The 25,536-nt window shown below is 39.8% G+C and overlaps 1 protein-coding gene across 3 annotated transcripts in view; it reads left to right on the forward strand.

The window, feature by feature from the left end:
* Window positions 1–23,026: 23,026 nt before the first annotated feature.
* Window positions 23,027–25,536, forward strand: part of RBM26 (RNA binding motif protein 26) — a 56,115-nt gene continuing 53,605 nt past the window's right edge. For 2 of the 3 annotated variants that reach the window (XM_032678059.1, XM_032678060.1), the window contains exon 1: window positions 23,027–23,459. In XM_032678059.1, the coding sequence (XP_032533950.1) occupies window positions 23,389–23,459 (71 nt within the window). In that variant the 5' untranslated portion in view covers window positions 23,027–23,388. The remainder of the gene's footprint in view (window positions 23,460–25,536) is intronic. The other variant, XM_032678061.1, reaches the window with a different exon arrangement.

The following is a 25,536-nucleotide window of genomic DNA, read 5'->3' on the forward strand; positions in this document are numbered from 1 at the left end:
CCTATTTATATTTGGGTTAGTGAATTTTGTTTTTCATTAAATTTATAGGAACATAATTGTCATTTGAATTTTCCATTCCTTCTTTGAGAATACCTTGAAATAATAAATAGGTTCAAAAGGAAGAATACACTCAAGTGTCATTTTCATAGGAAATAGGCTGGTTTCACTTTCCCTAAACATTTTCCACTTCGAGTTTTTGAAGGATCATCACCTCTCAAGGACCACTGAAGATTCAATGTTGTTTAACAGAACTAAAAATTTGAGACAGTCATACCAACCAAAAAAAATAAAGTAGCAGCGTGTAATGCAATGCTGTACAATACTGATGCAGCTGTTTTTCTTACTAGAGCAATCTGAGGACTGATGAACATCAAAATACTGAGTTGCAATTTATCCCTTTGATATTTTCACGGTTCATTGAAGCTGAAAGAAGCTGTGTACTTCAAGGAGTGAAATCTGTGCAGTGTTTTTTTTTTCACCCTTTGAGCATCTAACATGAGGATATTTGCAGCCTGAAAGCTGTTAGTTTATCAACTAGTTTTTAGACATGACCTGCTTGAAAATGCAGTGCTGTAACAAAAAGAGTAAAGAAGTATAAGCAAACCCAGTCAAGTAATGTGTTGCTCTTTTTCTCAGAACTATTTGCTGATGATAACCTTAGTCTTTTTGTGTGCATAAATTATATACAAATGGACAATGGAAAGAGCACTTCTGGGCATTTACTGAGCAGCCAGAGTAGGAGAAAGCCAGTACAGTGCTCAGGAGTGATCCAGCTGGCAGCTGGCATCTGGCATGTGTCCTAGCCATCAAGTTTCCTCCTCCATTAAGGAAGGACTCTTTGCCCTGTACTTATTCAGTTATTCAGGCCAATGTATTTTTAAAAATATGTCCTAAAAATGTGTTTTTAAAAATTAGGCCCTAAATCCATACATTCAACTTGAGGAAATCGAACTTTCTCAATTATTAGGCATCTGGAAAATTCCCCATCAGCTGGCTGGACTACATATTAAGAAATCAAACGTACCAAGGTTGTTCTCTGGAACTAAAGGCAATGGCATGGAGCAGCCCCCACCCCCACAGCTATGAGACTAGGCTGTCCAGAACAGGGTGGCCTGACCTAAATTGCCTGTTGGGAACAGTCCTTTACCCATGGCGTTAACCAAACCATTCCTGGGAACTGTTAAAAAGCTGGCAAAGTCCAGACTTCTCCAATGAATTGTACTTGCATTTTAATGATATAAAGCATTAAATTAAAGTGCCTGAGTATTCTCTCCAGTAGTTTTCAATGGCTATCACAGATATGGCTAGTAAGTACTCCTAGGTGCTCAGGATTTCTAAAAACAGAGCCTCTTGTTTGATTATTTTTTTTTTACTATTTCACTGTTCCTATTTGGTAAAGATTAGCCTAAGTCACTTTATTAATTTTCTAATATCAGTGAGAAAAAACCTTCCATCATATCCTTCCCACTAGACTAGGATGTTCTTTCCAGCTTTTCACCACCTCACTTTCTCAGATATGGGGTTAACATTAGCCTGTGAAAGTTAAACTTTATGCAGTCCTTTGTGGATTCGGTCTTGTTCCATGTACTGTACTTTTTAGGCAGGCAGACCACAATCCCCTTTATTAAACAATATCTTACTCTAAATAGTCCACTGGCATCAGTGTGTTTGGTTTTGGTGGAAATAAATAACAATGGTGAAAAACACTGGTACAAGTAGTTCCTTGGAGTCAATCCCCACCTTATTTTCCATGGGTTTATGATTTTTTTTCTGGTCTCTGTCACAGAGCAGTTGAAACTTGGAGCTTTCACAACGTAGTAAATCAGTAAAGAAAAGGAAAAATGGATCACAGTGCTGGTTTAAAAGTTTAAAATATTAAAGATGTTCACGGTTAGACCAAAGTTATATAAAAAGGAAGAAAGATCAGACAGACAAGTATTTGCATCTCTTCATGCTTGTTTAAGCTTTCTAGCAAAAGAAAAAAAAAAAGTAGATATTTGGTTTGAAAGACAAAATGTCATGAACTTTCCAAAGACAGCTCTTACAGAGTTACCTTGGTGAATTGCTCAGTTTCCCTGTTAAGCAGAAATGTGTCCTTAGTTCCTCAGTTATGTCCAGGCAATGACCAGCATGAGTGGGTGGCATGAGGTGTACTGGTGGGGGCTGTGTACTGTAAGAACAGAAGGACTAATCAGAAGGAAGCTGCCATCAGGATTATATGGAGGGAAAGTTAGGGACAGGAAAATTCTGTGATCCAGTGGGCATTAAAGAGTTGTATCAGAGTCTAATCACGTTTAAGAAAACAGTATTCTTTCAGACCTCAGGTTGTTTTGAGATTCCTTCTTTTTGGTATGTAAAGCCTGAGAAACAGAACAGCAGTCTAACTATATATAAGTCTACTGTCATATAGTATGCCATTGAAAATGGCAATGAGGACATGTCTATTTATCCTGTAGCTGACAATTATAATCTGAAAGTTGACTCAAACTGAGTTCAATAATTTTAAATCAAAATTTAATTAAAAAGCTTTCTTATCATCTATTTGAATGAAAGCTAAAAAGATTCATAAAAGGACCTCCTATTCCTCCTGGTTTGCTATTAAATAAAAATGTATTTTGTCAGAGATGTCTACCTCTGGTGTCAGCTAAAGGAGAGAATTACCTACACATGAGATCTTGAAACTATGTTTTTGGGTTCTACTATAAAAGAGAGCAGCCATATAGCAACAAAAGCTAAGATTAAAGCATTCGTTTCCTCCCTAAGTAAGTAAAAAGACACTGCTCCTTATTGAGAGTACAGCAAGCCTTTCTCTCCTCAGAGAAAGGAAAAAAAATTCTTAACAAAACTTTGAGAAGAAGCTTTTAAGCATCTGGTACAATTATTAGAGTGGCTTCCTATTGTGCTTACATCTCCAGTTGAGTTGCCTTAATACATCAGCTGTGCAAACACAGATAGAAAAGGAGGTGGAAAACATTTAGTATATTTTTCTCTGTTCTTCAGAGAGGCTTTTGGTCTTTTTTTTTTTTTTTTTTCTCCTCTGAGATGGCAGGCAGGGTAGAATTCATCCTTTCATTATGCAAGTGAAATAAAGAGAGCTGGAGAACTGAGCTGGAGATTATTTTTCCCAAAGCATGTAAATATTTATTGTTTATACCGAAAACTTCCTTATAGGATATACTGTGGTCAACCAGATAAATGAAGATATTTTATCTTATAAGAACTACAGAAATCTTGATTCTCATTTTTTTGTCTTCATGTTCAGGCTGGGCAAAGGACTGTACATTGATTTTGAGACTCCAAACCCCATTTGAAATGTTATGTAATACTCAAAATGCATGTGTGACATCAGTAACATAATTACAAAAAGAAAAATAGAAAGGCATTACAAATTGGGCATAAACCTGTGAGGGGCTGGGAGTTGGACTCAATGATCCTTGTGGATCCCTTTCAACTTGGCATATTCTGTGATTCTGTAATTCTGTAAAATGGTTACATGTTCTCATATAACCACAATATTAATTTTATTTTTTTTATTTTTTATTTAGCCATCATCAAAACATGAAATATGTTATTAGGACCTCTTAATGGAAATTATAAATGACAATCACAGTCATTATCTTATCTTTTTCTAAAAAATGAAAGAAGCAACAATCTGGTATGATATTTTTTATTATCCATAGCCACACCAAAAAAAAAAAAATCTGTCTAGTTACTCCAGATTACTATTTAGTAAGTTTTTACATATAAATCAGGACTGAAATCCATGTTTCTAAACATCTGTCCTCTCTCAAATAGTCACAGGACTTCAAGTGATAGTGTCCTGATCAAGGATCACTTTCTATTTTATCATAGCTTTTTTTTTGCAGGAGAAGTATAGGCATAATTGTTTGCATATTTGAGCAATATCTTCTTGAATTACTAAGGACATGAATATCAGTTTTAACAATCAGGCCTTTAATGAAAAAATATAGAAGGCTTGTAGGAGAGCACATTTTAATAGTATTTATTTTAACTTTTGCCATTCAAGTAGGGGATTATTCAGTGCATATCCACAAAATGTACTGACTGGTTCAATTTAATGGAAAGAGAAGCTGCAGAGTTCCATATCTAGAGATAGCTCAAAATTAATTGTTGGAGCAAGTTCAGTAAAAACCTTGAATAAAGACTGATCTGTAAATCTTGACAGTTTTCTCTGTCAAGAAAAAATTTAAGAAAAAATACAGAAGAGAAGTCTTTTAATCCTAAATGGATAATTATAAAAATACCAGCATGAAAAAAGTAAACCTAGGCTAACAAGATCTGTCGTAGGCCACTCATGTCAAAATTAATATTTGAAAGAAAAATTCAGGTGACATAATAGTGATTAATTTTGCTGAGTGATAAATAAGGTTCCTACAGAGAAAATGTGACTCTCCTGCAGCAACCCTCAGGCAAATATCTGAAATATGCTAGTACAGAAAGATTCCTGTGTATGGCAGATGTTCCAATGAAGACCTTGCATTAATGTTGCCAAGTAACAATAATAAAAAAAGATAATTATGAACAGTGTTTGCTTTCTATGACAGATCTATGGCATAATACAGAAGAATATCTTATGACATATAATGAAGCATGGGTATTGAGTGAAGCAGGTAGGAGGGAAATTTGTAAAATATAGCTCAAATATTCTTTCAGGTAATTCTTCATCAAAACGTATTCTGCATATCTTTTCCCAAGAATAAATTTTACAGGAGAACATTGAAATGTCTGAAATGTAAGAACATATATAAGTGTTTTCAAGACTGAAGACAGAAAAATAGAATTGTTTGACTTTTGAAGAATATAATTTTCACAAAGTGAAAGTGAAGGCAACATTATTTGATGGGTATTTGAGATGTAATTTTATCTACTCAGTTGTTAAAGGTTTGGGAGGGGTGTTTATGTTTACACTTGGTTTTAAAACAATTCTTTGCTAGTTTTATCTTTCTGTTCGTTTTTCTAATAATAAAAATGGGTCCAAACAAACAACTTCTATGCCTTTCAACCTAACCCAGGATAAAATACACTCCAATTCTAGAGACATATGCATCTGAGTCCAAGTAGCATCCTAACTCTAAGGAAAACTGAACACATCCTAAAAGTTCTAAGCATTCTCAGTTTCCAATGTATGTAACTAGTATTTAAAGCAATGCAAGTACTCAAGCTAGCTAAATCTGAGACTTGGTAGGACTACTTGTATTCTTGAATTTAAGCACCCACTTAATTTCTGTGCAGTCACAGGAGTTACATTTTTTCACAGAATCACAGAATATTCTGAGTTGGAAGGGACCCACAAGGATCGAGTCCAACTCATAAGTGAATGGACCCACAACCTTGGCTTGTTACCACTGTGCTTTAACCAATTGAGCTAATCTCAGAATTTTCATCTGAAATATTTTTCGTTTAATCTACATTGTATACACCAACAAGCATGTTACTTCATAATAGATTAGCAAAATAGATGCAAAGCAAAGTAGATGCAAATCAGTCTCTAAATTAGAGTTTTCTATAATAGCCTAGTACAATACTAATGTATATAATAGCCTAGTACAATATGTATGAAGTCTACAATTTACAACAATTACGGAAACAAAATGTACATGTCTGTCAATAAGATGCTGAAATAAAAGAATGGTGATCAGTCCTTATTTCTGTGCTCAGGAATCCTGACTCTGCACCCTGTTGTGAATTAGCAGTGCAAACAAACTTCAAAAAGGAAATACACATTCCCAAGTTTCAGCCACACATGTGCCTTGGGGTGCTAATGTTTGAAGACAAAATACACCACATAGAAGCCAGAATTGTGTCAGGAAGACCTGCATTTTCAAATGCAGTATCATATTATTGCTTTGAATTACTACGAGCAAAGATGATGTTCCTTCAATCACAAAGGAAAATGGTATTAATGAGCAAAGTGATAAAAGAAAAGCAACATAAAGTGTCTTGGTATAATGAATATACATGAAAACCAAGTCAAAGTTCATAAAGCACAGAGCATTAAAAAGGCATGAGAAACCATGGTTATAGTTAAGCTAAAAACATGGTTTTGAAAAGTCTAGAAATCAGACTGATATTGACACTCCATGGGATTTGTGGACTCTTTGTAATAAAAATAGCCAAGAATAGCAAGAGTACTTCTAGTAAGCTTAACTCTGGGATATTTTTCTCCTATATAGAAGATCCACACAGTGAAATGGATAGAAAACTACTGATCTTTTTCATACATATATAACCCGAATGGAGTATTCAAGGGAAAAATCAACAGTATTATCCCTATGATAATTTATTGATGTACTCAATTGTATTGTTTGTTGCCAACACATTACTAGTAACATAAATAAACATGCCGGTGTTTTTTATGTCTATATTGACAGGTACAAAATGTATGTATAAACAGGTTATGTTGACTTACTGTTACAGTGGTAAAAAGAGCAAGATGCTGTGGTAGCATGAATGTTATTTCTGCAGCCTATTTACAAATTACATGAAGAAAGGTATTTTTAAGCAATTGGATTTAAAATTCAGGCTGTGTCCCTTTGCCAGAAATCAAAGTCCCAGCAGAAGCACCTAAATGAGCTACTAATAATTTTGCTGGTGTCAAGAAAAACTAGTAATAGGCTTAATAGTAGCCATATATTTCCTGAGGAACAGGGAGAGCTGGTCCTGTGGTTTGTTCAGGAAGAAGCCATAGTTCCATGGAAGAGAGGGCAGAGGGCACGGCCCTGCGCAAGGCATAAGGAGCCAGGGAAAGAAATGGTAAGAAAACAGACAGAATTAACAGAGAGATTGAAAATTCCATGCTATACACATTTATTAGACTTTCGGGAATACAGTCCAGATTTCAGATATCTTTCGTTTGGAGCAAGTGTTGTAACTGCTATAACACTGTACAGAAATTACTTCTTCCTTCCCTCCCTGGTATCTGACTGGGCCCTTCAGGGAGCACATACACCCAGATGGGATCCACCTGACCTAATTTTGGACACTTAACATGTTGATAATTAGATCTCAGTTAGCTGTCTTCGTAATGAAGAAACAGTTGTACAGCACCATTCCTCTTAGTTATAATAAATAGGTCAAATTAATCACTTCCTAGAAATGTTGTTTATCATAAAGGGAGACAAAGTGACTAACACAGATACAGATCATAAACACACAGGATCATTCAGGCTGTAAAGGACCTTAGTAAGTCTCCACTCCAACCTCCTGCTCACTGAAGTCAGATGAAGTTGCTCAGTGTTGTGTCTAGTCATATCTTGACCACCTCAAAGGACAGAGACAGCACAACCTCCCTGGGCAGCCTGCTCCCCTGCCTGACTGTCCTCATGTGGAAAAAATTCTTTCTTATTTCCAGTCTATTTCAGTTTGTGCCTGTTGTCTCTTCTCGTCTCACCATGCACTACTGTGAGGAACAAGGCTTCATCTTGCTCACCTCCCCACAGGCACTGGGGGCTGCTGTTAGGTATCCCCGAATCTATCGCTTCTGCAGGCTGAACAAGTTCTGGTCCTCAGCATCTTCTCAGAGGCCAAGTGCTTCAGCCCCAACCACTCTGGTGGCTTTCCACTGAACTCACCCCAGTTTCCAGTACTGGGGAGTCCAAAATTGGATACAGTATTTCTAAAATCATAGAATGTTTTGGGTTGGAAGGGACCTTTAAAGACCATCTGGATCAATCCCTCTGCCATGGGCAGGGACACTTTACACTAGATCATGTTGCTCAAAGCCCCATCAAGCCTGGCTTTAAACACTTCCAGGGATGGGGCATCAGAAATTCTCTGTTACCCACCAATCAGTGTGTGCAGCAGGAAGGGGCTAAACAGTAGTGGGAAAACTAAGGGACTTGAGGACTAAGTGATGGCAAGAAAAGCCTCAACTCAAAAAGTGTGTTGCTGCTTAGGATAAGGCTTAAACAGCTATGTAAGTCCCTCTGTCTATGTCTAGCCTGACCTGCTGGGAAAAAACCGGCTTGGAGGTGTCCATGGCTCTCTGGTTTCTGTCAAGTTTCAGTGCCTCTTTTTTTCCCTCAGAAATGAGTAAGGTATGAATGCCACCATCTGCCTGTGCCTTGCAACTGGCTGTGCATCTTTCCTGAGGAATAAGAAAATATTCCTGGGTCTAATAATGTAAACATCATCATTGCAGTCTCATGCTGCTCAAGTAGTGAAAATCCCAGTTTGGTCAGAGAAGAGAAATCCCCTAGTACTGACACCAGTGTGTCATGGCCACTTCCAGCTAGAAATCCTCAACTGCCAGGGAACCTGAACCACTCAATGGCCAAGTGATGGACACAAAGCTTGTCTTGCACAGAAATTGTGAAATTGAGTTCAGGTCTCCTTGTATAACTTTGACCAACTGCTGTTCCTCACTTGGAAAATGGGGCTGTTATTGGTATTTTCTGTTTAGCTTTTAAACTTTTCTGCTGCTATCTTTCACTATGCATTGACATTCTGACTGACAAAGTTCTCAGCATCAGCTGTAATTTGCAGGTATCTTAAAAATGGAAACAATCAAGTAGAAAAACAGCAAGGTAGCATTTGTTGCTGGCAACAACAGTGCTTCAATACTCGAGATGAAATGCTGACTAAAACAACAAAAAAACCCCCTGCAATATATAATTATTTTGAATGGCTGCAAGAATCCTCTTCTGATCCATTTGTCCATTATGTCAGGACCATGACCTTGGATTTGCCTCACCACTATGGACTTGCCTGGAGATCACTGGAGGGTGGCTGACCTTGGTTGCTGTCACAGACACAATGCCCAACCACTTAACCCCAGACCTGCCTCATCCCCATGGATATGTCCAGCAGCCTGGATTGCTGGCTGATCTGGTTACCATCACCATGTCTCCTCTTTTCTCCTTGTTTGGGTGATGGGGATTGCTGCCCTGCCAGCCCCACCATCACACACAGCTCCCAGCCCCACTGGCTTTGTGGAGTATCCCACGGTTGATGCTCTCTGACAGAGCCTAGCTGTAAAGCCAGCAGCAAATACAGCTGTATATTGAGCACCAGGAGATGCATATGGGTAATTCTATCATAGATTGTGCTGCAGATATTTAGGGAAGTGCTTGTAACGTTATGAACCAAATAACCTTCCTTCCTCATCCAACGCTCTTCTTGTGTCTTCATTGTGTCTCTCTCTCTTCCCCCTGTATGGCCTTGTACTTTATTGCTTTGTGTATTTCTCGAAGTATATGTAGCTAATGTTGTGGATAATGTTTAAGCATGAACATGGCTACTTTCTATGTATTTGCACAAAAACAAACATGCATTTGAGGATCAATAAATAACAGAGAAATATGACATCTACCAACTAGAAAATGCCAGAACTACAGTGAAAAAAGGCCAAGTGTTGGTATATCTGGCCAACAACTTTTTTATTGTCTAACTATATGAAAGTTCTTTATTTTCTCTTCCTGCTCATTATCCTTTAATACAACAATTATTGTATATGTATTGGATTATTTTGGCTACATCGATATTTGGCTATATATCACCCAAATAATCTTGGGCTATACCCTTGAAAAAATCAATAGAAAATGTCTGCAGGTTTTTGTTAAATGCTAAGATGCCACTTTAATTTCACTTATTAAAATGGTTTGTGTGTGTGTGTGTGTGTGTGTAGATTAACTGTACTCCACTTAAGTTATAGTTTATTAGCTTTATAACTTTTGCCAAAGAAAAATTAGATTATCTCTTCCAAAGTCATATCGTGCCCTTAGCTAAAACTGCCCACTGACTCCATTTCCAAATTGACTCTAATAGGGCCATACATGAATTAATTTAACCCACCTAAATCTGGCTGGACTTCAAAGCCAGCTGGTATTTTCCTCGCAGGGCTTAGCTGAGGCCTCCTCAGTCAGCAGAGCTGGGTCTTCCTCTTGCTTCCTCCTAATTTGACATGGTATCTATCCACAGGCTTTCAAAACCCTCTCAAATAAATAGTGAGGAGTGCTGTTTTTTAAACCAACAAGATTTTAATAAATGGTGACAGGAGTGGGATTCTGGTGCTGAAAGAAATCCCTTTCTGTGTTCCTGTATCTATGCTTTCATGGCAAGTAAATTTAAAGGAATTATTTCTGTAGAAGTTCTGTTATAATCTGTGACTGTAAACTGCATTATTATCAGCACTTTTATACATACTGTTATCCTCAAAAATATTTTTAAAACTTCTGATGTAATTTTTATGTGTGAGTTTTGCCAAAGCTATCTGAATGTCTGACCATCCAGGAGCCACTCCGGCATTCACACTCCCACCACCAGACTATCAGTGCTGGGACAGAAGCCCCTTTGCTGAGGGCGGCTCCTGTGAGCCGATGGGTACCCTGCTTGACTCCCTACACACCCCACACTGACAGTCAGACCAGGTTGCTTTACTGGCTCAAACCCAGGTTTCCCATAACACCATCCCAGACATCTGAATCCTTAAAATAATCACGCACGGTGCAACAACAGAAAAACAGCTCAAGCTGATGCCTCCGAGGAGGAACCCTGAACGAAGGGCTCCCTGGGCTTTTATACTCTCACAGTCTGTGCTGGTAACCTCTAGTGTCTTCCAGATGAGCCCTCGGCTCCTGCTGTGTCTCTGGGCTCAGAGTCAGGTCCCCTGGGTGGGCTAGAAACCCCTGTGCCCTTTGTTATGCAAAGGATCGACAGTTCAGGGTCTCTTTCCTGGGCTTCCCAACACACAGAGCTCAACCTTCAGCTCGCACTGCAACTGCAACCCGACCTACTGGCACCACGTTATGTTCCTCAAGGTGAATATCAAAATAATTTTAACCATGATTTTCTGATTACAGATCAGCGTGGAAATATAAAAAGGATTATAGAAAACAATTAAATTATTCTTTATAAAACATTCTTATCTCTAACTCCATCACCTAAATTTTAAAATGTCGTCACTTATTTTGACTGAGTTTTTGGAAACCTCACCTAAATTAAAAATGTGCCTGGTTTTGAGAAAATGCTACAATCAGAAAATACTAAGCAATCACGCTCTGAAAATTTGCCCCTTTTCAAGTATCTCAGACAGAAAATTGAAATTTAGATACTTCAAACCACAGGCTGATATTAACTATTAGAAGAAATTCAATTCCTGTTCAAATTCTTCCTAAAATTGATTGACTTATATAGGGATGGTATTGTACAAGTTCTTAATGTAACAGTTGCTCAACAAACAAGAAACTTTGTTGTTGACTTTTTTTTTTTTAATCAAAGCACAGTATTAGGGAATTTAACTAGCAGAGAAGTTTCCCTTGAACTTCCTTTTCTATTGATCCTACTTCCTCCTTTCAAACCTCTGTCCTTTGGTTTGTTTATGTATACTTCATTACATTAAACTATTCCACATGTATCTTAGTATATTTATAGGAAATATCATTCCATCATGGATACCTCTTGCTGATGACAGTAATTTCTATTTTTAGTTGAACAACATATTTACTGAGTGCTGGTGCAAGTGTTTGGCTTCAGATTTGTAACACAGTCAAGGTTTACTGTGTCAACAGTTTCATGGACATATTACTACAGGTGATAATGAAGATATAAATACTTGTGTACAAATTGTGTTTATTCTTACATTTCCAAAAATTATATATCTAAAATTTTGCCAGCTTCATTCCTCAGAGTGTGCATAAGGTGTTTTTTTGAATAAACCCCCCAGTAAATATGTAACAAAAAAAACCCCAAACAAACAAACCACACACCAAAAAAAAAAGAAAAAAAAAACAGGAAAAAAAGGGAAAAAAAAGCAAATACCAATATCTAATTCTTTTTTTCAAAACCTGACAGAGATTTCACTTAATTTATTTAATTTTATTTATTTTATTTCACTTCAATTTATTTCACTTCATTGAAGGCTAGCCTTTACCATTGATTGGCCCAGAACATTCCTAAAAAGGCCTGTTTAGAGCAGAAGAGTCTCCGTCCGTGCAACCGTCTCCCATGAGCATTTTGGGAGAGCCCTCCCCCTAGCGGGAAAATAGGAGAGTTTTTGCAAGAGTTCTTTTTCTGTCACACCACATGACTGATATACATGATGGGCCTGTGCTGCAATATGGGAAGAGGAAAGATAAAGAGGCAATTTAATAAGAAGTTAGATGCAAAAAGAAAATAATCATTGTAGACCAGGTGCTTTATGGAACTGTATAAAAAGTGATTGTCATCTTCAGCTTTTTGTAGAGGGGAAAGATAAAGCAACAAAAAAAACCAAACAAAAGCAGGTTTCTTTTATCAGATGTACTGAATCTTTCATTTTCTTTTTTTTTTTTAATATATATATTTAGAAAAATCCTGCAGAACTTTGTATGACAGCAGGTAGAAAATCCTTGTATAGTCATTGATTATTCTAGGAATTAGTCCAGTTTCAGACTAAACTCTGAGAAAAATCTTTGTTCTTGCTGTATCAGCATTTAACATACGAGCCTTACTAAAATCCAGAAAAACTACATCCATTGCCTTCCCTTAATCCACTGTGATTCATCCATTCTGAAAAGGTTCGTCCATTCTAATAAGGTAGATGCACCTTCCTCAGAGGCTGCAGAAGAAAATGTAAACATACTCTGGAAAAGGTGTTAAAAATGGGAAACCTTCATTCACTTCATGTTACTATACCAGCCATTCCCTACAACCCTTTGAGCCCTGCCATTCAGCCAGTGCTTCACCCAGCACATCATATACCTGCAAATCTCACAGCTGGACAACTTGTCTAAAAGGATGCTATCAAAAGCCTTACTAAAATCCAGAAAGCTACATCCACTGCATTCTCTTCATCCATGAGGTCGGTGACCTTGTCATAGAAGGATATCAAATTATAGTTAAACAGGACTTTCTCTTTGTGAGCTCTTGTTGATTGTGCCTGATGATTGTGTTATTTTTTAAATGCCTTTCAGCAGTACCCAGCATGATCTTCTACATAATTTTTCCAGAAACTGAGGTTAGACTAAAAGATCTCTAATTCCCCGTGTCTTCCCTCACTCTCTTTTTGCTGATCAGAATAACTCTGGCCAATTTCCAGTCATTAGGGACTTCCCCAGACTTCCAAGACCTTTGGTAGATGATCAAGAGGGGTCCTGCCATAACATCCACCAGCACCTTCAAAACTCTGGGATGAATCCCATCAGGCCCCACGGACTTGTGAACATTCTGCTGATACAGCTGGTCCCTTACAATTTTGGTGTCCACAAATGGAGAGTCACTGTTCCAGTAGCCCTCTGACTCAGGTGACTGGGCACCCCAAGGTTTATCAGCAATATTAAAGACTAAGTCAAAAAAAGCATTAAATGCGTCTGCCTTTTCTTCATCGCCATTTGTCACGCGACCAGCTTTGTCAAGTTTCAGCCCAGTATTTTCCTTAGACCTCCTCTTTCTAGGAATGTACTTTTTATTGTCTTGACACAACACTGGCCAGTTTCAACTCTTGGCCTTTGGTGTTTTCTCCCTACACATGCGAACTACAGCTCTGTGACCTTCCTGCGAAGTCTGACCTCGCTTCCAGAGAACATACGATTTCTCCTCCCACTCAAGTGACAAAAGGAGTTCCCTGTTCAGCCAAAACAGTCTTCTACCCCACTTGCTTGACTTATGATACCGTGGCATTGCCTGCTCCTTTACTTTTAGAAGGTGGTTCTTCAAAACTGACCTGGTCTCATAGACAGTCCTATGTCCTCCTAAAGGGGGGGCATTGCAAACTAGCTCCCTGAGTAACTTAAAGTTTGCTCTCTTAGTCCAGGGTAGGGACTCTGCTGACCTTTTTTCTCATTACACTGAAAATTTTAAACTCCACCATGTTATGATTCTTTTTTTACAGGACATATCTTCATCCTACAGTTCTCAATAGGGATTTACAAATCCTTTCCTGCAGGCTCCAGTTCCATTGGCTCCAACTGTGTTAAAGCATAAACTTTTTGATTGGGGAACATGACCATCCTGAGGTATCAGCACAGGAATATGTCCTCAAAATACAATACATTCACTAGCATATCCAAAATACAGTGTAAGTAATACTCTCTCTATATTATTTTGATGCCAATAAAAATAATTCTATTTGTGGAATTTTCCTGAGTTAATGCCTTTGGGACCTCAAGTTCAAACCTAGTCAATAGGATCTGTAAAATTAATTTCAAATACAAATAAACATTATTAATAATCTGATCACCCATGGCAGTTCTGCAAAGAACACTGAAATTAGGAAAAAATTTGCAGGAACACGTATGGTACTATTTAAAAGACAGACATTGGCATGAAAGAAACTAAGAAAAAAAGCTGGCTTCACTAAAATCTATGGCAAAATCTACTCACATTTCTGTGACGTCAAAACTCCATTCATTTACTAGGGTGTAATTTATCTCACAGGGAGTAATAAAAGGGCCAAAGTTTGAAGAGTAGCTGCAGTATTAAACTACATTTATTCAAGAGGACAAGACCAAGATCACAATGCTACACTTCCCTTGCAAATGTCTACTCCCACAAATCCCACATTAGTTCAGGCAAAACCAAAGGTATAAGAGTGGATCTTTTTTTTCAGTACCACAAAGCCATCACACAAATTATACACTTGAATTTTATTTGGGGAATTCTTAAAAAACTTCATCCAAGTCCTGCTACAGGAAAGCAATGCAACTCTCCTACTTCAACAGATTAAATGGTAGAAATGACTGTCAGGGTGAAACAAGGCATTTTCTGATGATCTTCTCTATGAAGTCAGGAACATTTAAGTGGTATAAGAAATTATAACTGAGAAATCTAAGAAATTATGACAGAAGTGAGATATGGAGATTCCTAACAATTACTATTAAAAAGTTGGAGAGAATTTATGCACCTTTTGTATCTTCAAAATAACGTTTTTAATACCTGAAAATTACTAAGTAAATATATGAACTGAAGTTAAATAGAACTATAAAAACATGCTAAAAACCACTTTCTAATACTAGACTGAAATGAATGAAAGTTTTTCTGCTATATTCGGATTCTGGTAAACTTCACCTTCCTCCGTGGCTGCAGAAGAAAAGGCAAAAATACTCCTTAAAAATTTTAAAAATCTTTAAATACTATTCCAGCCATTCATAAAATTGCAAACATTTTTTTGTTTGATAGGAATTGACGAAAATATCAAGTTTATAATTTCCTCTAATTAAATATCATTAAAAAGACTTGGGGGGAAGAAAAAGAGAAGGAAAAAAGGATTCCACAATGCCTCCTCTAAAAACAGATTTAGTGGTTTTCCTCTGGGAAATAATCCAAGTTGCCTCTACAGCATGACCAAGAAGTGGCAATGCTGTGCTCCCTCTCCTGGTTCCGCAGCAACATTGACCTGAACAAATCCTAACCAGGCTGACATCAGAGCCAAGGCCTGTGAAGAACAGAAAGAACAGGAGTGTAAAGCACCATAGAGTTTCAGCGTTCTCAGAGAGAAAAAAAATGTTGCTTCAAACAGAAATTAAAATGGCTAAAAAAAATTTTATTTCCAAGCTTTCTGAAAGTTTTTTCCAAGATCTGACAGTTGAAAGATATAAAATTGCCTTGCACAATGGACAACAGCCCTTTTTTCCGTATTTGCAAATACTGCAGTAATTTTAAGAATCCATTCAGTTATAGAAATCCGTATCTCCCTGGTGGGAAATCTGAAAACTTTAATAGTTTATCTAATAAGTTGTTCACAAAGAAGATCTAAATAAACTTTTTAATGCTAAAATTAGATCCTTTCTAAATGTGTAATTGTAAACTTGGTAACTCCCCAAAACCAAACAGTAACAGAAACAAAAAATAAATAGCCTCATCCTCTCAGGAGTAATTGATTTGTATATTTCTGTAGAAAGAACTCATAGAACCAAGAATTTGTTGCTTCTTGCTTCACCATACATGATTCTGTATAGTCTATTGTGAAGAAGAATAGTTAGTGTGAACAATACAGCTTTCACCTCAAATATAATAGAAGGTATCCTTTAAAATTCTTTTCAGTGTTTCTACTACATTCAGTCTGGAGCTCTTACATCTGTAGTATGAAGCCATCCTTGCTGGGTTAGTCACCTGACTTTTCAGAGCAGTCTTTAACAATGGCTGGCATTCAGTCTTAACAGAAAAAAATATTTATTTACAATTAAAACTAAATTAGTGGTTTCAAGATAAATGGATAAAGTTCATTCTTGCACTTATTGTTTTCTTAATTTACTACGATTTTGATTATGATCTTAGATAGCTGAGCCATCTCAGAGGCAAAGGAGGTTCATACTGTGGCTCAGGGATGCCTTATCTCCAGCATGGTGTACCCTGCACAAAAACTCAACAAAGTAATTTTCCTCTACTCTTGTTGAACAGGAAAGTGGGCTGGGCATAAGATGTAGCAGGAAGGGCAAAATCAAGACCCTGCTTACTTCCTCCTATGTTTTTTGTATTATTAACATCTGAAATGGAAAGGGTACCATGTCTTCTATTTCTGTGTAGGATTTGCAAAGCAAAATACACTAGACAGCACCAACCCCAAATCTGCCATTCCAGGAATCAACTGTCCACATGCTGTGCAATGTGGCCCAAAACTCTACACTTGAGGCCAAAATGGGACAGGGCATTAGGTGGTGTGTAAGATACACAGTTGACAGGACTTTGAAAATAAAATTTGGGATGGACCAACTTAATTATTAGGAAGCCAGCCTCTCTTCCCTAGCAGTAAATCCCACACACAGCACATGTGCTCCATGACATGAAAGCTGAGACCATAACACCATCAGCAGCATCACGACTGCCTCCAGACTCACCCAGCCACTTCCTTCCCAGTGGTTTGCCCAAGGGAATTGGGGAACGTGGGCGGCCAATTCCCCCACATGCAGGCACAAATTCAGGTGTGGCTCTGCCCCGTAATCGCTTGCTCGTGCAAACCACAATGACACAGATGGTAGCTGCTGAGTGCATTAAGAAGATTTCTGGAAGATGAAGTTCTGCTGGTTGATGTGTGTCATAGGGGCAGAGTTATGAGCTATGTCTTTCCTTTCCTGCTCCACCACGATCTCGGAAGAAGAGGAAGTATTAATTACAGTTTAAGTCCTTTTCGAGTCATCCTTCCCATAGGCACAAGCAGGGGCTAAGCTTAATTTTGCTGCCATTGGCAAAGCGGAGCAATCCTGCCCCTGTGTTAGTACAGGTTAATGATCAAGTGCACAACAAGCTATCCTTGCATCAGTACAAATTAATGACGCCCTACAACACCAGCATCTTGAATTACAAAACTGACCCTTTCTACTTTTTAAAACACAAGGCCATTCAGAGATACACGATAGAGATTTAGCATAGTGTGACTTCAGAAGTGTGATGTATTTTCTTTAGTACCCACTAAATATGCACTACTGGTCTCTATATTTAAACAATAATTAAAACCACAGAGTTTGTAGGTTTGACTTTTGACCATAACAACTTGTTATGACCTTGGCTTTCAAGAAAACCTGTTGAACAACTGCTAGGTCATTTCAAAAAAGCACTGCTCAATTCTACAACTTGCAATCTCAAGCTAAATGCTACATGCACCAGCTCCAAAGACTTCAAACACTTGTGGCTTTGAGACACTCTGCCCAAAGCCTTTCATAGAATTATGGCAGGGTTGAGGTTGGAAGGGATCTCTAGAGGTCAACCCTGCTCAAGCAGGGCCATGTTGAGCCCTTTTCTCCAGCTATATCACCTATCCGCTTCCTGCAGCAAGAGAAAGCAGGAGAAAAACATAATCCCAAAGTTTAGGTCTGTTGTTATATATAGGTCCTTGTCCTGTTGGACAAGGAAAGTTGTCAAATGTCCACAGCTTATTTAATAATTAAATTTTTGTGGTTTCAAGATTAATGGAAGACATTGACATCTTACAGACCGTCTGCTCTGAGAGCTTTTACAGGTCCCATTTTTTACGTGGCAATGGCTCTGTTTGATTCAATTCACTATGTAGGAGTCAACAATAAAAAAGCAAAGGACTAAACATTCATATAAACATTGATCTTTTGGGGGCACAGTCAAGTAAGAGTAGTACAAAGCTGACCTGCTGCTCTGTGGAAGCACTAGTAGGTGTATTTATGGGAAAAGGCAGAAGTGCCTAAGCTTTCAAGAACTGATAGACATTTGCTACTTGTGAAGGATGGAAGGGGGAGTATTCAGATCTGGATCAATTCTGTGACATGATCCTCAAAACTCATACTGATGCCTTCTGAGATGAAACTCACTATAGACAAGTCAAGGAGTATCAGGAGGAATATCCCTTGACCCTTTTACACGGAGCAAAGGCAGTACATCTACAGATGTGTGTCCATACATGTCTAAATAGCAACTAATAGCAAACCTCAAAACTCTATGAATGCACAAACAAAAAATCTGAACAACATAGAGGAACGTTTCTGTTGCATCAGTCCATTCTGATGCCATTCAGTTTCATCAGCCCTGCTGTTTTAGCTAGTGTGTTGATACTAGGGACTGTGGGATGCTGCAAGGACATGGAACCCTCTATATCCAGATCATCCACTCGGATACATCTGAGGTCTATAATGCTTAAATGCTTTCTCTGGGAGACACTAGGAGCCCCAAGTCTGGAACTGGTATATTATATCCACTATGCCAAACCAGACTCACATTTAATACTGGAAGAAGACCTCCAGTCAGAGATGAACATTTAAATCCAATTTCAAATGCAATCACATTTTCCTAAATAAAAAGGTGAAGCATTAGAAGGATAGACTGATGAATTTCATAATGCCATAGACCAATCTGGCAGCTTCAAAGTACAATTAAACTCACTAAAAATCAAAAAACCAAACCAACCAAAACCCATGCAAAGAAATAAAAAACAAGAAAATTTAACCTTTTTTCCTGTATGACATAAACACTGACTGATGAAGGTAGGATAGGTTTGGCAAAAAGATGAAAGTGTCTGAAAGTTACTCTCTTCTACAACTACTTTTTGTATTAAAAGGGACAAATACAAGTTAAAAAGAGATCCATGAACATTGAAGACGTCAGCTTTCAAAGAAAAATCTTTAACATTTAAAAATTGCAACTTTACAAAGAAAATTGCAAATTGACAAAGATTGTTTATGAGCACAAGTACAATGGCTTTAGAGAGGATTCAGTGAAAACAAAATCTCAAGAAATGTAGGAAGGATCAATATCTCCAGCTTTGCTGGCTACATGCAGCTCTCACGTGAGCAGGTGATACAATAAAAACGTGAATAAATACAACCCATTGTTTTTAGACATCAAAGGTCACCACATTGAGTTAGATAAGATTACTGCAAATTAACTGCACACCAAACCTATAAACTTTGGGAGTCATATGTGAAAACATCCATACTACTCTGAAGAACTCAACAAAGTTTTTATAAACCAAAAGGGCTGTTAGGAATCTGTCATTGTGATGCATGAATAAATAAGAGAATTAGATTTGTATTACTTTATTCACAAAACAATTTGTTTATATTTTAGTTTATTGATGTTAAAATGCAGGTTTTATATTAATCCACAGAGTATATATGTCTATTTTTGTAGTTTTGAAATTTCTATTATTTAGTTACTTAGTTCTTATGAAATGTTTGATATCCATAGATCATATCCATGATACAGAATATCACTATCATTTATCAGCTGGGACTGATTTTTTAAGTGAAGTTGTCGAATTGTTGAAACGTAAAGAAGTGTATTCAGTTCTTCTTTTGTTGCTTTCTAGTCTTTTCAAAGATCCATTTTTTTTCCTTGTTATCTACTTCAGGGCTTTAATTGTACTGGTAGGGATAAAATCTAGGGTCTGTTTTATTTTCTCTTGGACAGTTTTTGAGTTTTACATTGAACAGCTACAGGAGAAATAGATACTTATTTGTCTCACAGAAATATGACAATCACAGAAGCACAGAATATTCTGCGTTGGAAGGGACCCACAAGGGTCATCAAGTCCAACTCATAACTGAATGGCCCATATGGGAACCAAGCCCACAACCCTGGCATTATTAGCACCATGCTCTAACCAACTGAGGTAATCTCAAGGGTGTAGAAGTTAATAATTACTTTGACCCTTTGCACAGATTCTCCATTATGTTGTATTAAGTGAAATATGATCTTCATGATTTTATTTCAGTTAAAGTACTGATTTCATGTGTGAGTGCATTTTTATTTAAGTAAAGACTATTTCTTTTCTTGTGTGTTTCAGGAACTGCTATTAAGAACCTAAAGATGCTGTGTCTTAAATAGAAACCATCTAAGGTATAGAAGTGACTTTATATTTCAGAGGTAATTATTTCCTCAGATTTAATAAATGGTTTTATTTTGTACTCCTCTAATTCTAGCTGTGAAATGAAATGAGCCTTGCCCAAAAAATGCTACAAAACATTGCAGTCAGTTCTGAAGATGTGAGATGTAAATATTTATAAGGCTTTTATTATTTCAAGTCTGCAAACTCAAGAACTGGGAATATCAGCAGCATTTATTTATTTATTTATTTATTGCAGTTACTCTGAATATCACCACAGAACTGTGATAACAGTACACTTCTATAAAGACAGAAATGTTCAAAAATTACCACATGCAGACAAGTCTTATCCATTGCATAAAATGTATTTGTGAAAACCTTTTGGTGATCACAAATTTAATTTGCTTACAGCATTGTGCTTCTGAATGGCTGAAAAGCAGTATAGAAAATGAAATATCAAACTGAAAAGTTGCTACTGTGATTATATCCATACATTTATGTGGGGAAGCCTTAGAGGATGTGTTTTCTTTCTGCCTGTTGTATATTCAGGGACTGATGTAGTTACAAAGATGAGTGGACTGATGCAGTGCTTGCCTGAATAATTTCCACTAGACACTGGTTTTTGCAAAAGATTAAGGGCCAGATCCAGAAACAAATTAAGATTCTTATCACAATGTCTAATTTCTATGTGCCTCTCCAGTCAGAGACCCTTCAGAATCCCAGACTTAGTGACTTTTTTTACATGTTCACAGGGAGTCAACTTACAAGCTGGTTACTATGAGCCAAGGACTTTTTACATGTCTATAGAACAGTCTCCAGAAAAATTCAGGTTCTGATGATTTTCTGTCTCCTGACTGGAGGTGCTGTTCACTCTCCACTATACAAGAAAACTGAAGTTTATCTTGTAATTGGGAAGTCCCCACTGAAGTACCTACTAAGCTTTTAGTCTATTTGGTTGTCTTGCTACACTCTCCAGTTTTCAACAAGCTTTCAAGGATGATAATCAAGCCACAAATAATTATGGGCAGGCAACTTTAGCCTCCTCCAGCTCTCATTTAGCTGTCTCAGATCCTGGATTTCTTGGCAGTCTCTCTGCTGAGGACAAGTGGCTCTCGGTGACATGGAAAACTGGAAATAAGGGTAATAGTTACCAATGACCCTTGCTCCATTTCAGGTGCAGCAAAGTTGAGCTTTTTCAAGCAGAAGTAAATACTAGTGGTGTGTGGTGGGTTCCTGTGGGCAGGATGAAGCTAGGGAGAGACCTTGAAGGAGTTCCCATGACCAAAGAACCGGCAGGTATCATACCTATATCCAAACACAACTCCTTGCCTTCTCTTCCCTCGGTCTCCCTCTGCTGTTATCCTGACACCGCATGACAATGGTTGGACTTCAGGATGCTCGTAAATTGACAGGTCATCCAAGACCATCGCTGCTGTGTAATCGAAGTAAATTACCTGAAGTTCATCTCTCTCTGAGAACACCAGGCAGGCAGCCTGAGAGTTATCCACTCTTCCCCAGGAAAGGCAGAGTGAATGATTTTCTTGAAACACTTGCCTTTGTTCCCTGCCTGTGCAGAATGGTTGGCTCAGGAGCTCAGGTGTGATGCAGGTCTTTCAGAAGTCCACCAACAGACTGAGGCAAACTCAACGTGGACATTTTCTTACAGCACACAGTTAACTGGGTGAAAGCAGCAGGGTATGAAACTGGGACCCTCACATCAGGAAGACACAGGACTTCACTGACAACTCCCATGGGGGAGTACTGGCTGTGCCTCCCTTTTGGCTTGTGAAGGGTCCAATTCCTTACTGCAGCAACTCCCCTGGTTACTCAGGAGGCCAGGGAGCCACTCTCCCATTGCAGGAATGCAGTGTGTCCTTGTGTTCATGAAGACCAATGGTATCCTGGGCTGCATTAGGAAGAGCTTTGCCAGCACACTGAGGGAAGTCATCCTGCCCCTCTTACTCAGCCTTGGCGAGGCCACATCTGGAGTGCTGTGTCCAGTTCTGGGCTCCTCAGCACAAGAGAGACATGGAACTCCTGGAGTGGGTCCAGGATGATTAAGGGACTGGAGCATCTCTCTTATGAGGAAAGGCTGAGGGAGCTGGGCCTGTTCAGCCTCAAGAACACACAACTGATAAGGGCCCTCATCACTGTCTCTATCTGAAAGGAGGGCGTCAAGAGGATGAAGCCAGGCTCTTCTCAGTGGTGCCAAGCAATAGGACAAGAGGCAATGGGCAGAAACTGATGCACAGGAAGTTTCACCTGAACATGAGGAAGAACTTCTTTACTGTACAGGTGACCGTGCACTGGAACAGATTGCCCAGAGAGGTTGTGGAGTCTCCCTCACTGCAGATATTCAGGAACCTTTGGATAGAATCCTGTGCAATGGGGTCTACGCTGATCCTGCTTGAGCAGAAGGTTGGACTAGATGACCCACTGTGTTCCTTCCAACCTGAACCATCCTGTGATTCTGTCACCACATTAACAATCAGGGTTTTCAGGAAACCAAAAAAAGAACATGCGCATTTCAGGCACGAGCCGGTAAAATACAATGGATTTTTACGGTTCTTTTGCCAGTGGAGCACCGTTCTATCCAACCGCAGACCCGCAGACAGCTCACCACCTCGCAAGGGACCGAGGCCGTCCCCCTTCCCAGCCCCTCTCCTCGGCCCGGCCCCGCCTCCCGGCAGACATCGCGCGCCGCCCGCCCTCGCGAGATTCCTGGTTCTCGCGACAGCGCGGCGCCGCCATCTTACCCGTTCGCTCGGCGCTCGCTCTGTCGGGCGCTGCGGCTCCGGCAGCGCGGGGGCCGCTCTGTCCCGTCCCGCTCCGTCCCGTCCCGCTCCCCACCCGTCCCGCGCCCTCGGCCGCGCCGCCTTCCGGCGGGGGACACTCACGCAGCGGCCGGGCCGCGCTCCCTGGCTGAGAAGCGGCGAGCGCGGGGCCCGGGGAGCAGCCGCTGCTGGGCTGGTTCCGCCCCCTCCCTGTCGCTGGGCCTCCGGCCCCTGCCAGGCGGCTCTGCCGAACCGGGAGGCGACCGCGGCCTCGGCGGGGGGTGCGGGGAGGCGCGGCGGGAGCCAGGGTGCCGGGCGGCGGGGCGGCGCGGACCCCGCCGCCGGTGCTGGTGCTGCTGCTGGCGGGGAGGCGGGGGGCCCGGGCCGCTCTGGATGGTGGTTAAAATGATCATAGAAAACTTCGAGGCGCTGAAATCCTGGCTCAGCAAAACCTTGGAGCCCATGTGAGTAGCCGCGACCCTTCCTCCCCCTCCCGCCCCCTCGAAATAAACCTACCCCTTGCAAAAGATGGGAACCCGCAGGGAAGGGGAACGCAGTGCCAGAGAGGCCCGTGACGACACCCGGGAGGTGCCCTCCCAGCGCCCTTCTCCCCCGGCCGCCTTCCGTGAGGGGCTGCGCCGCTCTCCCGCTCTCCCGTCGCCGTCCTCGGCCGGGAGGTAGGACCGTCTCCCTCCGGAGGATGCAGCTTCCCCCCCTAGCGACCGCGTTCTTGTTTCCCTTTGTAGCCCAGGGGAAGCGGGAGACGCTCTGTGTGTGTGCAGCTCGTTGTGCCCCCTCAGCCCCCGCAGAGGCGACGGTAATAACCACGGCCCGCCCCTTGGCCGGGGACCTGCACCGAGACAGCTCAGGTGCCACTGGGACGTCCTCCGAGATCCTGGGATATTCCCGGTACCATTTGATGTAGCCTCCTCGCACATCGTTCTCGGTCGTTTTGAGTATTTGGCGCTCTCTTGTTTTCATGCCCTCAAATAAAAATTGCATCATAAGAAAGCTTGGGAGTAGGAGCTCCAGAGAATAATTTGCCTGTTTGTGAATATCTCCGTGGCCTCTAAGCATAACATTCATGTGAATAAGTGGGGCTCCTCTGCAAATAGTCTATGTCTTCCTTGTCTGGATGATATTTTAGTGGAACTGAGGTGTGAACTTAGTTTTAAAGGTTTCTTCTTCTGCAAGTATCGTGTCTATAGACATTTCAGATTAAAGCATACAACTGTTTTGTCATTTTAACTACTAGTTTAACATGTCTGAATTAAATTGCTGGAGTTGGTTTAAATCAAATGAATTAGAACTTCTAAATTCATTCTGGTGTTAACTTTTACTCTGAAATGTTTGCCCACGATCGGTTTTACTCTCATAAGTTTAAATGGGGGGAGGGGGGAAGTCTACTTTATGCCATAGCTGTTAGTTAAGTGTGTGTATGTACAGGTATAGTTTGTATGGCTTATACTGAAGTAACTTGAAAAAGTTGTAAAATATAAAATATTTTTAGGAGAGTTGGGTTGGGTTGGTTTTTTTGTCTGTTTGGGGTTTTTTTGGGTGCTGGTGTTCTTTTCTTCCATAAGGCCGCGTCCAGACCACACTGAAATAGATGAATCTTAATTTCAGTGGACTTTGAATCTGGCCTGCAACAAATTGCACTGAGCGTCTTTGTAATAAAAGGTGTAACTGTTAAGATTTTTATTTTGGGAGAATAAAAGAGCATTATCCAGTAAAGGATGGTGAATTACTCTTCGTCTCGGGTCAGCGTAATGTAATATTCGAATAACAGAGCACGTTGTGTTCTGGGATAGTAGATCCATCTAGTTCTCTGCTGCATTATACTGACTATTAGTCTCCGGATACTTTCTTGCATGATTATTCTGTTAATGGCAATCACCAGTTTGATGTCGGTATTTTTGGTGTGCTGGTTAAGAGGCTTGGAACAGACTTGGGCTGTTCCATGATTGTCTGTTTGAATATGAAACCATGAGATTTGCTAGCAATAGTCAACAGTTAGAGGGTGAGATTGGAATTTTCAGCTTTTGTGATCAGTGCAATTTTCTGTCTTTTTTTTTTTTTTGGTCCTAAAAGGACCGACTTGTTTCTGTTAAGTTAAATGTGGTTTATAAGCAGATCAAATGTGGTTCCTGGTCTGGTGGATTTGGAGTTCTCTGAATTTTTAGGTTTTAGGAGGAAACAAACCAGCAGGGACTATTAAATTCAACTGTCATTCAGTTTTCTGCAGTGTCCTATGTAACTGCATTACTGAATAAATGTTGGAATTGGTGGAGATGTACTGTCCTTTCCTAGCAGTCAGCCGCTCTTGGAGGTGTTTCTGATCTCGGTTATCTGATCTCGGCTGTCTGAAATGTGCCTACAGCCATAGCTTCTGCCTGTATGTAAAGTTACTTCTAAAGAAGCAACTGCTGTTAGTGCAGTAGTGATACAGTGAGGCCCTAAGTGCTCATCCTCTGGAGGTATTGCCATAGCCTAAAAATGATTTTTGGCTTGTCTTTTCCTGTTAATGAAACAAAACCAGGT

The sequence above is a fragment of the Chiroxiphia lanceolata genome, chromosome 2 (genome assembly GCF_009829145.1).
Source record: "Chiroxiphia lanceolata isolate bChiLan1 chromosome 2, bChiLan1.pri, whole genome shotgun sequence".
Taxonomy (NCBI): Eukaryota; Metazoa; Chordata; class Aves; order Passeriformes; family Pipridae; genus Chiroxiphia; species Chiroxiphia lanceolata.